Source organism: Labrus mixtus, chromosome 10 (genome assembly GCF_963584025.1).
Source record: "Labrus mixtus chromosome 10, fLabMix1.1, whole genome shotgun sequence".
NCBI classification, from domain to species: Eukaryota; Metazoa; Chordata; class Actinopteri; order Labriformes; family Labridae; genus Labrus; species Labrus mixtus.
Genome location: NC_083621.1, coordinates 12,709,907 through 12,721,977, shown reverse-complemented (window position 1 = coordinate 12,721,977; position 12,071 = coordinate 12,709,907). Strand labels below are relative to the sequence as shown.

The 12,071-nt window shown below is 37.3% G+C and overlaps 2 protein-coding genes across 7 annotated transcripts in view; both read left to right on the top strand.

The window, feature by feature from the left end:
* The window catches only part of rab41 (RAB41, member RAS oncogene family), a 209,847-nt gene that overhangs the window by 192,420 nt on the left and 5,356 nt on the right, over positions 1-12,071 (top strand). Inside the window, exons 2-5 of one of the 5 annotated variants that reach the window (XM_061048411.1) lie at positions 8,959-9,060; positions 10,922-10,980; positions 11,072-11,125; positions 11,522-11,627. In XM_061048411.1, coding sequence (XP_060904394.1) covers positions 8,982-9,060; positions 10,922-10,980; positions 11,072-11,125; positions 11,522-11,627 — 298 coding nt within the window. In that variant the 5' untranslated portion in view covers positions 8,959-8,981. Of the gene's footprint in view, positions 1-8,872; positions 9,061-10,921; positions 10,981-11,071; positions 11,126-11,521; positions 11,628-12,071 lie in introns of those variants that run through there. The other 4 variants (XM_061048409.1, XM_061048406.1, XM_061048410.1 and 1 more) reach the window with 4 other exon arrangements.
* On the top strand, positions 1,899-7,699 carry arr3b (arrestin 3b, retinal (X-arrestin)). Of its 2 annotated transcripts, XM_061048359.1 has the most exons (17): positions 1,899-1,994; positions 2,461-2,493; positions 3,478-3,508; positions 3,673-3,733; positions 3,851-3,895; positions 3,988-4,181; positions 4,337-4,396; positions 4,486-4,562; positions 4,666-4,801; positions 4,900-4,984; positions 5,112-5,184; positions 5,437-5,574; positions 5,751-5,828; positions 5,928-5,951; positions 6,050-6,103; positions 6,363-6,391; positions 7,239-7,699. In XM_061048359.1, the coding sequence occupies exons 2-16, from the start codon at positions 2,486-2,488 to the stop codon at positions 6,373-6,375; spliced, it is 1,077 nt and encodes a 358-aa protein (XP_060904342.1). In that variant the 5' UTR covers positions 1,899-1,994; positions 2,461-2,485; the 3' UTR covers positions 6,376-6,391; positions 7,239-7,699. The 2 variants fall into 2 exon arrangements, with proteins under 2 accessions (XP_060904342.1, XP_060904341.1); XM_061048358.1 differs by lacking the exon at positions 6,363-6,391.

The window sequence follows — 12,071 nt, the reverse complement described above, 5'->3', positions numbered from 1 at the left end:
ACCGTCTTTTGACCCACATTTTGTCAGTGATTTTGAAGCGTCATAACAGCCTCCTCTTTAAAAAAACTACCATTTTCCAAGTGTTCCTGTTTGCTTAAAATGTCTTACAAGAACATTTTGTGAACTGCAGCAGTCTGAAGCATGCTTTCCAAAGTTCCTTGGCTGTTCTGGATTTTATGGCCTCTGAGATAAATGTACAATCGTAAATGTTACAGAGAAGCTACGAGTAACATGTAGCAGCTTTAATGTAATAAACAGTTTAACTTTGAGTTTGTGCACTCTTGGCTCGTTGCCCACTGTGTGTGGTAGTGTTGTTAGCTTTAAAGAGACCTTACACTTTGTCCCTGTATGACAGTTCAATAGAGCCCAACAAATCTAATTAATTATCCTTGACTCCTCAGTTGTAACAATCCTTCTTATGAACACCATCACCTAGCGCCCTCATCAATTAATCAATTACAACTGGCTGAGGTTGTAATTGATGTGACAAGATCCTCCAGCAATCCAACTGCCAGATTAACTGTCTGCGGGGTGCCACATGGCAGACAGGGCCTTCTCAAAGGTCACGTCCAAGACCTTTGACTCTGATTGAAATGAAGCAGTCCAACTTTACAGTGACCTCAAATACTCAAATATCCAGCTCATGAAGTCAGATATGCTGAGGTTATGATCAGGAACAAAAAAAATCTGTGTAAGCTGAACCCTATCAACAAACTGTGTTGGTTACCTCACATGGACACATATATATATATACCAGAAACGTTCTGTGCTTAGCCCCAACATTTCAATCAATTGTCATGATTATTTTGTAATCTTAGTTTTTTTTTTTTTAAAGTTGTAAATCCTTGTTGCTTGTTCAGTAAGTCAGCAGCTCACTTAGATTCCTGTTAACCTGCCATGAGCACAGATTGCTTGTTGGAGGAGCCATCTGCTTTCCAGGCAACCATAACAACCACAATCCAACTAATACCACTCTGCTCCAGTCTAAGCTATAAGAAAGGAAGTCCTTGAGCATTTGCACACCATCCATTCATATAATCTTTAACTGCAGTTAGGATCTAGAAGCATTTCAGAGATGTCAGCTTGAAGCAAAGGCATAAATGAAATACTTCATATTTAATCATGTAACCAATTGTAATCAAGTTTTTAAACAGTCAATTAAGAATCAAGTTTTATTAAGGAAAGGCAGAGAGAATTCTGTAAAAAAAATATATATATATATGAATTATGTTTTATTACAAAAATAATTTTCAGTGAACATTCAGGAATGTAGTTATAGCAATGCATGTTGATCAGTCCAAACACATGTTAAATGAAACATGACATGCAGTTGCGGGCTGATTTGATTCTTGATCAAATATTTGTGACGGTATTACACTTTCTGTGTCCGGTTGTCACTTGATGTATCCCTGCAGTATTCATCTATTTCAATGTTTGTTGTACCTGAGTCTTTGGGCCCGTGTTGTCTTTATGTTTTAACTTTTTACCTGGCTGCAAAACAACTTTTCCGACAAGGACAAAAATGTTGAAGTTGTTGATAAATGATTAATGATAAATATTAAGGACCCTTTTTTTTTTTGTTTTACATTTTGAGCAACATCCAATTTTGTTCATGTCCTTTATCTATTATATAATAATAATATATGGTATACAATATGCATTAATCTAACCACCATTGCTTAACTCCAGGACATGGACTGTGTATTACTGTCCATGTCTATCCCCCCCACCCCCAACGGCAAACCTTAACAAACACAACATTATTTTTACACACGCTGAGGACCAAAACGGTAGCGTTCTAATGCATTAATCTGATTTTCTTGAAAACAACCTTCTTTGGAGGCTTGGTAAGCTGAAGGTAGGGCTCCAAGGTTGGGAGGTCACGGTATAAAAGCAAACGGTGATTGCCACTCTCACACTCTACACGTTGTCAACACACCGTGCCGGATTACAGACGACAGCGGAGAAGACTCGTTGACAGACCCGAGGACACGGGGTAAGTGAGCTGCTTCTCCTGTGATAACTAACACACATTAGTATATGTATTGACTTATAAGTGTACTAATTAGAGATGTTTTTAACTGATAATTATGATCTTAAATGTGTTGCACAGATGAGTATCAGCATTTACAGAAGCAGGAGATAATGTGCTTAACGACTCAAACGATGTAACAGAATCAATATGTTTCACAATATACCAAATTTGAAGATTATTTTCTGGATTATTTTACCTTTATTGATTTTAATAACAAAGTTACATTTCCCACGAGGAAGGCTTGAGTCATTTAAGAACCTCCTCTATGTCCTCATGTTGGACACACTCTCAAATAATTGAACCATGGCGATAAAACATGCTTTTATAACATTTAAATAAGAAATAGGCTCTCTAATAATGCTCTACCTGTTTGTCTTGTCTATAGATTAATATCAAGTAACAGACTCCTTGTTGTTTATTTGCAGACCTGATCTTTAACCTTGCATCAACATGTCAAAGTGAGTATAATTTTTTTTTTAATTCTTTAACATCATTAATTCTGCAGGTAGTCCTTCATCTTATCTGGTTGTCATTAGTATTATTATTTTGATTCATTTAGTCATAGTCAATATTTGGCAAGGACAAGAAATGAAGAGGCCAATCCGTAATAATCCCTGAATTATGTTTTATCTGTTCATTTAAGAGACTCCTTTTGATATTAGATGTTAATGAGAAAGGGTCAGGACCCATGTGGGGATCAAGGTGATAATATCTTCACAGGAAAGAAGCCCAGTGGCTTAAATGTAAGAATTTAACATCTTGGCTGGCGGAGGCATGCGGAGTCTCCGAGACTCCCGCTTGTGCAAGGATTAATCCTGATTAAGGTGGATTGTGTGGATTTGATCTTAGAGGAGAGGCAAGACAAAGGAAAAGTTTTAACCGGATTACTCGGCACACAACCAAAAGGGGCAGCGATCATCAAGGATTACTCATTTGCTTAAGGTTACATGCACAGAACAGAGGATTGCACTCACAAGGTTATGTGACACTATGGTGATGCACTTCATATTTTGGGGTATTGAATCAGAATTTCACACAATTTACAATTTATATTCGATATCAAAATGAAGTCTATTTGACTCCTCACAGCAGTATTGTAATAGTTGTAGAATCAGAACTATGAAACACAATTTGTTTACATTTCCTACAAAGTATAATGTACTGACTTTAAAATCTTGCTGTCTAAGATTAGAGACTTGTGCCAGCAGGTGCTTTTCCACCCTGAGGCACTAATCCATACTCATAGGTGTGGGGGGAGGGTGGAGGGGGTGGTCCTCTAATTGGAAATGACAACTATGGGAGGGGGTAAACACTATGATCTACAGCCATAACAGAAGTGGTGAAACAAATGATTCTTTTATTTTCTTAAATAACGTTAGTGTGCTCTAAAGTGTGAAATAGAAGTTCAATTCACTGTTTTTTTCCTTCTTCTCCCTTTTCAGAGTATTTAAGAAGACCAGCGGCAATGGGCATGTAAGTGGCCTCTATAATGTTGTCATTACAGGGTGACTCTTTGGTTAAAGGGAGGAGTGCCTTTTCTATGTAGCTCTTCCAACTCCCAGAAATAACTTCTAAACTTTTGTAACCTTGGGAGAGGAGTGACTGCTTTCCTCTCTGCTTTTCTCCATTTCCCTCAGATTACCCTGTACTTGGGGAAGAGAGACTTTGTGGACCATGTGGATTCAGTGGAAGTAATCGGTGTGTGGAACAAAGACTGTTTCTACATCCTCACATTTGCTCACCTCACATACAATGAAAGTTTCTCTTGTTTTTTCCTCATGTTTTTTTTTTTTTGGGTTTTTCACTCATTTGCAGATGGTGTTATTAAAGTGGACCCCGCTGGTCTTGAAGGCAGAAAAGGTATTTCTATCTAAATCCCTGCCCATGCTAAACGTTTAAGGACATCAATTCAGGACGGAAATCATGAAATAAATCGTTTTCCTTTCCTGCAGTATTTGTCTACCTTGCCTGTGCCTTCCGCTATGGAAGCGATGACTTGGATGTCATCGGGCTGTCCTTCAGGAGAGACATCTGGATCAAGCGGGTTCAGGTGTATCCACCTACAGGTGAAAACACAGCCAAAACCCCAATGCAGGAGTCACTGCTAAAGAAAGTTGGAGAGCAGGGATGTCCCTTTTCTTTCCAGGTGAGAAGGGAATAACTCAGTTTTAAAAGACATTATTTAATACTTGTGTTAGTGAAGTTTTATATTAATATTCCCTTAGATCAGGACTTTACCTTACTGCCAGTCACTACCTAAAACCTCATTTATTAAGTGTGCCTTGTTTCTACTTGTTTCAGTTGCCAACAGATCTGCCATGTTCAGTCTCCTTACAGCCTGGGCCAAATGATGCTGGCAAGGTAATACTACTCTCTTTTCTTCTTTCTCGTGCACAACTTAACGAATATTTGACAAGCTAATCATTGATGTGGGTTTTGTTTTATTGTAGGCCTGTGGTGTGGACTTTGAGGTAAAAGGATACATTGCCAAGGAGGCCAACAATGCAGATGAAGTCGTTGAAAAGAAGTATGTATGCCAACAGCTAAAGTCTAATGAGTTGCAATCCTCAAGCTAAGCAGAAAGAGGGACTAACCCTAACTCTTCCTGTGTGTTGTTTTTCTTGTCTTAGGGACACATGTCGCCTGATGGTCCGCAAAATACAGTTTGCACCAGCCAGCAACAAGGCCGGACCCAAAGCTGATATCGCCAAGCAGTTCATGATGACTGACAAGCCTATTCACCTGGAGGCCTCCCTTGAAAAAGAGGTTCATTGACGTCTACATGCTTTATTTTCAGCTTTACATGTTGCATTAATAAAATAATAATTAATACATTAATCACAGCAAACTCATTTTGATTTTAGATTTATTACCACGGAGATCCAATCGTTGTCAACGTGAAAGTCAACAATGAAACCACCAAGATTGTGAAGAAAATCAAAGTGTCAGGTGAGTACTGTTTAGTACGGTTTCTGATTAAAGATTGACTGAGGCTAAATTCATGATCATTTTCTGTTTTGTAGCTCAAATGAAAGAAAGAGACAGGATGACTAACAATGTTTTCTTTTACTTTTAGTTGAGCAGCTAACAAATGTGGTGCTGTACTCATCTGACACTTACGCCAAGGCAGTCTGCACTGAAGAGTTTGGGTAAGGCTTTCACTGAATCAAATGAGGCTTTACAGGAAAACTGGGCTTATGCGGATTCAATTTAATTAATTTATGAAGCCATTTTCAGCACCATTAAATATCTAAAACTCCTGTTCCAAGCTTTAGCTACACGGCTATTTCAGCTAAACTGTGTAAATGTTAGAATTTAGTTTCAAACTTAAGTGAAATCGCTGTGAAGTCACACATATCTGATTATTTATTTATTCATTTGTGTTTAATTGCTTTACACAGGGAGACAATAAACGCAAACTCTACATTTGAGAAGGCCTTCCAAATAACCCCTATGCTGGCCAACAGCAAAGAGAAGCGTGGCCTTGCAGTGGATGGGAGACTAAAAGACGAGGACACCAACCTAGCATCTACCACCCTGTAAGTGACTCGTGGTCTAACATCAGAGGGCTTACAGTGAGCTCTGGGAAGGTTTTCATCCTCTTATTGTGGAGTGTGAAGAGCGGTGATACAACCCTACACAGTGTCATCCACTTATCGTGACTTAGGCCAAATCCCCCAGCTCTGAACCGTAAACTATTCCTGTCCCCTCACAGGAGCCAAGGAGAAAAGGAGATGCAGGGAATCATTATCTCCTATAAAGTCAAGATCAATCTGATGGCGTCCAGCGGAGGGTAAGGCTTAACTAAACAGAAAATGTTCATGCATGATATCAAATCTGTTTTTGTCAAATTGTGCAGACTAAAAGTTATTCTCTCTTTGTTGTCAAAAAGCCTTCTGGGTGGCCTGACAGGAGGGTAAATATTTCTTACATTTGTGATGCATGTTAGTAGCATGAATATTATAAAAAAATATTTTTTTTCTATACAATTTTAAGAATTATTCTCTTTTTTAGTGATGTCACTTTGGAGCTTCCTCTGACTCTGATGTCCCCAAAGCCCGCAGGTGAGTACAGTGATTCTGGTATGCAGTTGCCATAGAAATGCTTCCTGAATGAGACATTTCACTGGATCAAAATAAACAGTACTAATTGATTCAAATTAAATTTTTGTGTTACCCTTTATCCTTCCATTGCATGCCATTGCTTCATCCTGAGCAGAAGTGTGAGTATAAAAGAGTCTCTGTAGAAAATATTTTCCCGTAGCTTTGATGTTTGTGACAGGCTGCTGATATTTTTCTCCTGTATGTTTGTGTTTTATGACCTACAGCAAATTGGATTAAAGACCTCTTTAGTCAGGTGAGGTCACCTCCCATTCAATAGTTTCACACTGTTTCTTTATTGGCTACAACTCAAGTGCTCTCCATGAAATAAATAGGCCTAGATCTAGTTTACGACACAATCAAAGGATTGTAGGTCAAGGATTAAAATAGTAATAAATGTTATGTAGACTTTTGAAGGAAACACAAACCCTACAACCTCATTAAAATCTTCTAGTAGCTACTAATTTACCATATGCACTTGGCGGGCATTTTCCTGTGGCGTCAAGTTCAGGCTGGAAAGTTTCTATGTTGTTCTAAAGTTGTACTGCTGAATTACAGGATGGCATTTCAAAAAACACAGAATTAATCAGGAAAAATATATAAGCATTTCTCCACTCCTTGATTTATCAGCAACTAAAAAGACATAAATAGGTCCAAATCTGACCACATTTCAAGGTAAAACAACCTATCTATAGCTAGCTAAGTGTTTACACTGGTTTGTGTCATTTTTCTTCTCTGTTGATGATCAAACATTGGATTTTTATCATTTGGTCTCTTCATGTTCATATCTCACTTTCAAACCATGAACAACATCAAAACAGAGTTTTTCATTCTCACACTGGTATGTGGCATCAGAGGAAAATACAAGTATGGTGAATAGCAGCATGTATGTTAGTTTGAAAACAGCGACTTTATTATTTTGTATAATAGGTATTACTGTATGCATTTGATAGACCATATTAGACATGCAACATGACTAGTGCGCATCATGTTAGACTAACATGTTTTGCCCATGGTTGTATGTAAAATCAGATTAAAAGGATTCCATGATTTACCTTGGGGTAATGTTGTAATCAGTTGTTTTGTCGTTTACATGCTTACAGGACAGACATTTCAATCGGGTCCATGGACAGCTGAGACAACAAGCAAAGGAAAATCACACCTCTGAAAGACAATAGAGAACAAAAAGGAACTCAACATTACTAAGGAACAGCACTGGTTGTCAACGAGTCACTTCAATGTTCTTATTTCTCCTGTACATCTTCATTTTATTGGGCATTCCCATGAGAGCTCTTTCACTGAAAATGAATCAAACTCAGATTTAAACATGTATTGTCAAATTTTCTTCATTTAAGAAAGGCCCTTAGTATAGAGTGTAGACTTTTTTCTTTTTAAGTGTTGTAATTAAAATGGAAAGCTTCATTTATCAATAATCTATATTGCTGTCTTTAGAGCCATGATGTGTTATGACGGACTGTACAGCTGTGGGAGGAATATCCCTAAAAATCGTACTTGTGTTGCTGTTGAATGACAGAAAACTGAATAAACACATTGTTTCCCCAAATTTTCATACATGCTTTTTTTTGTTTCGGTCTCTTGTATGTTCACAACATTGTTTTGTTTTTTTGACTGAAAACCGTGTATAAATAAGCAAATTGATTTAAAGAGCGAAAGTGGAAGGATATTTAAAAAGTGGATTTATTATACAAGTTCTAAGGATGAATATAGAATAGAATAGAATAAAATATAATTACTTTATTGATCCCAAACTGGGAAATTGTGGCGTTACAGCAGCAGGTTATCCAACACACAATATGAGTAAAAAACACAATGTTAGCAATCTAAACACAATATAATATTAACTACAAAGTAAATAAGTACTAAAAGATATCAAAAATAAGAATGTGAATATATACAACCAGGATTTAACTAAGCATTACTAGTCTTAAATAGGAAGATTAAATATGAAAGATTAAATGTAAAATTAAGTCGTAAATGGTTGTAAATTAAAAATATATTTATTTTCTACACAGACTAATACGCCTTTAATGGTGTTTATTTGAATTTGAATTTATTTAGTAAAGAATTGCCCCTTTGAGATTTACCATCTCATTTTCAAGGGGGTCCGAACAAAAAAACAAAGTAATACACACACTTTCCAATAATAATAATAATAGTAATAATAGTATAGCAAATTGTATATATAGAGAGCTTATAAGGAACACAGGAATTTAATTTAATAAATATTAATTATTGAGCTGTGGAAAAGGGGTAGGATTAAATAAGTTTTATACTTCTTCCTACTCCTTTTCAGGCATATCAATTGAATATGTGTAATTTTCTTTTTCTTTTTCTTTTTTTGTGAAATAATTTGAACATTGTTTTTTGTTTATTGTATTTTCATGCTTTTCATTTTGTTTTGTATTTTTGATATGTTTGATTTTATTTGATATGTCTGAAATAAATGTAATCAATTCAATACATACACTTTCCAATTTCAGTACCAAATCTACACATAGTGCACCTTTAAAACACAGCTTTACTAAAGACCCACAACATGTTTTCCCCTTCCTCTTCTTTTGCAAACATTCAAGAAGAATGACTTTGTACAACACAAACAAGACATTTAATGGAAAAGTGGGCATGTTAAAAATGCTTTTCGTCACCTCCACCTCTGCTGCTGTCTCTCCGTCTTTGCCTCTTGGTTGCGCTATTTCACTTTAGTAGGTGTAAGAAAACAATAGCGCTGACTAGTGCAGGATAAAGATACAGTACTTGCTCCTCTTCGGTCTAGACATCACATCATTAGCCAAGTCGGCTAGTAAGCTGTTTGTTTTTCTGTCAAAATGTCAACCACGACCGGCGGCGGAGAGTTTGGCAACCCTCTCCGAAAGTTCAAGCTCGTCTTTCTGGGTGAACAGAGTGGTGAGTAGAAAGCAGTTTTACTTGACCTAAGGGTTAAATGTGATCGGATCGGAGGGAAGATGTTTAACGTAGCTGACTAGCTCATCCAGCTAGTTTCCTACTGGGCATATCGGGATAGTTATCCGCAGAACAACAACAGGCAATGGTGATGCAGCAACATCAAAGTGCCAACGAAGTATTAAACACAGAATGGGGTGTCAAATAAAGATAATAACCAGCCCATTCGTTATGATGTCATGGCATAGCATGCTATGGTAAATCGCTAAGCTAGTATAACTATAGCTCATTTCGGTGTATATACCTATACACTGCATGAATAAAAGTGGTTGCCAAGTGTAATGAACGCCTTCTTCTGAACGAAATAGCTTGAATGTGTAGTTTATCACATTTCGTCATTGCAAGTTATCGCTTTTCAACTCAGTAGCTATCTAGCTTTTAGCTTGCTGTGGTAGCTGCTTGCAGAGCCACGTCGGCTAGTGTGCAGAGTTTTCACCAGGCGGCCTTTACCCCGACCATTTAATGTGTGCTCGATGGGATTTATAAACATTACTGTGTAAACTAAAGTGAATATGTGTGTGTGTTTCTGTTTTCTCTAATCACGAAATAAATAAGTTGGTTTTTTTTTGTTTTTTTTTCGAAAATGAGTGGCTCCACCCATACTGCCAGCTCACCGTGTGGGTTCAGCAGTCCACATCACATCGATGATGTAGGCCAGGGGTGGGCAACTGGCGGCCCGGGGGTCCACATGCGGCCTCCCATTTATAGGATGGGATAGGATAATACTTTATTGATCCCCAGAGGGGAAATTCGGGCGTTACAGCAGCACAGACAAGAAAGCTCAAAAAGACACATTAAACAGAATAGATAAGATAAATAAAATAAAAACAGGGGGCATATATAAGTACAAAATGAATGATGAAGTTAACTGGGGGGAATTGAGGCAGTATTTGCAGAGAATGACAAGATAAAGTGATTAAAGTGACTTGGTATGATAAATAGCAGCAAGTAATGTAAACAGCAGAAAAGAGAGGCAGTGTTGTACCACAGTAATGCAGAATGCAGTTATATAATATAATGTAGTATAATATAATATAGTGCAATGTGAACAATATAGTGTAATATAATTAAATTTACCCTCAACGTGGCCCTCAGGTCAATTTTTACACATCAATTAATTGAAAACATGACAAAATCTGCCATGAAATCATGACAACCAGAAATATGTGCATAATAATATTTGATCACTGGTATACGAGTTAAATTTGAGACATAATTGACTGTAGTCAGAGCTGGGGAAAAAGGGCTTTCGTCTACTCTGCTCCTTCTACATGGAACATGCTGCAAAAAGACTGGAAAATAACTGAACTGATTTCTTTGAATGCTTTTAAATCCAGGCTGAGAGCACTTGAGACGACCTCCTTTACTTGTAACTGTTTTTTATCATTTTAATTGCTAATTGTTTTTTTTTTATCATTTTAATTGCTGTCTGTATGTTGTGAGTGTAACTTTTGCTGCCTCTTGGCCAGGACTCCCTTGAAAAAGAGGTTTTTAATCTCAATGGGACTTTCCTGGATAAATAAAGGTTAAATAAAAAATAAAAAAATAGTTTTTATATCCTACAATTTGGCCCTTTGGCGGTGAGAATTAAATGAATGTGACCCTTGCTGTGACACAAAGTTGGCCATCCCTGATGTAGGCCTACTGTCTCTGAGCCATGTTGATTATTTTCTTCCTACGATATATGAAATTATACTGAATATAAATGCGTATTTAGTTCATTTCAGAGTTGCCCAATAGAAATAGATGTTCAATAAACACGATCTGATCTGTAGCCTGTGTATCTGTTGTTGTGTTTTCACAGTTGGCAAGACCTCACTCATCACCAGGTTTATGTATGACAGTTTTGACAACACTTATCAGGTAATGTTTAGTAATCGTTGTGATCAAGTTAATTTATGTAATGATTATTGTCTAAATAAATAACAATTTAATAATGCAATGTTTTTTACAGGCAACAATTGGAATTGACTTTTTATCAAAAACCATGTACTTAGAAGATCGCACGGTAAGTCCTGGATATTTTGTTGTACCTCTTATCATTCCCTTAGGGGTAGATATAGATAGATATTTTCTGCATGTTGTGTCATTGTAAAGCACTTTGTGAATTATGTATGTGAAAAGTGCTTTATAAATAAACTTTACTTACTTTAGAGTTAAACATTTGGAAAAACTAATAGCTGGAATTTGCTTAGCATAGGCTGTAGTAGCCACCATTTATTTCCCATCCACCATTTTTCATGGTCTTTACATTTTCCTTGATTTTTCCGCTCATTTTGTTAGACATGTGATCATGTTATTAGTTCCCATCTTTATTTCAAGTTTTTTTTCCTTCCATTCCCTGACTGGGTCATGAAATGCCCCATTCCCCACCTTCACTCATTCATTTCATGGCTGGCCACAGATTCGGCTGCAGCTCTGGGATACTGCCGGACAGGAGCGTTTCCGCAGCCTCATCCCCAGTTACATCCGCGACTCAGCTGCTGCTGTGGTGGTTTATGACATAGCCAGTAGGTATCATGGCCTTGCCTCACCTCCTTGTCCTTCACTTAGTTTGTGAAAGGACAATCAAAAAAGAACATTTACTAGCATGCCAAACCCCACTGGACAGCATGATAATCCAGACTGCTTGCTTCAACCGAAGTGTTACTAAAGAATTTCTCCAACTATGTCCAGGGGGGTCTGTGCTTCCTAAATGCTTTAACATATGAGGCTGATATAAGAAATAACGGAAAATGTCTTTGAATAGGATCTCATGGGTACAGATTTTTCTGAAGCAGCAGTAGATAATGATTCAGCAAGGCCTCCTATTTTCATTTCTTTTGTGTGCATGCTGGTCATTCCTCCATCAAAGACCATATTCATCTCTGCTGCTTGGCTTGCAGTTCCTTTATGTCTGTCCTTTTCTCCACTTTCTTGTTCCAAATTTCCCCTCTTTTATCTCCACCTCCTTG

Coding starts and splice junctions, on each gene's coding strand:
- arr3b (XM_061048358.1), top strand. Junction 4,182..4,336: donor GATGTCCCTTTTCTTTCCAG/GTGAGAAGGGAA, acceptor TACTTGTTTCAG/TTGCCAACAGATCTGCCATG. Junction 4,985..5,111: donor GAAGAAAATCAAAGTGTCAG/GTGAGTACTGTT, acceptor TTTTACTTTTAG/TTGAGCAGCTAACAAATGTG.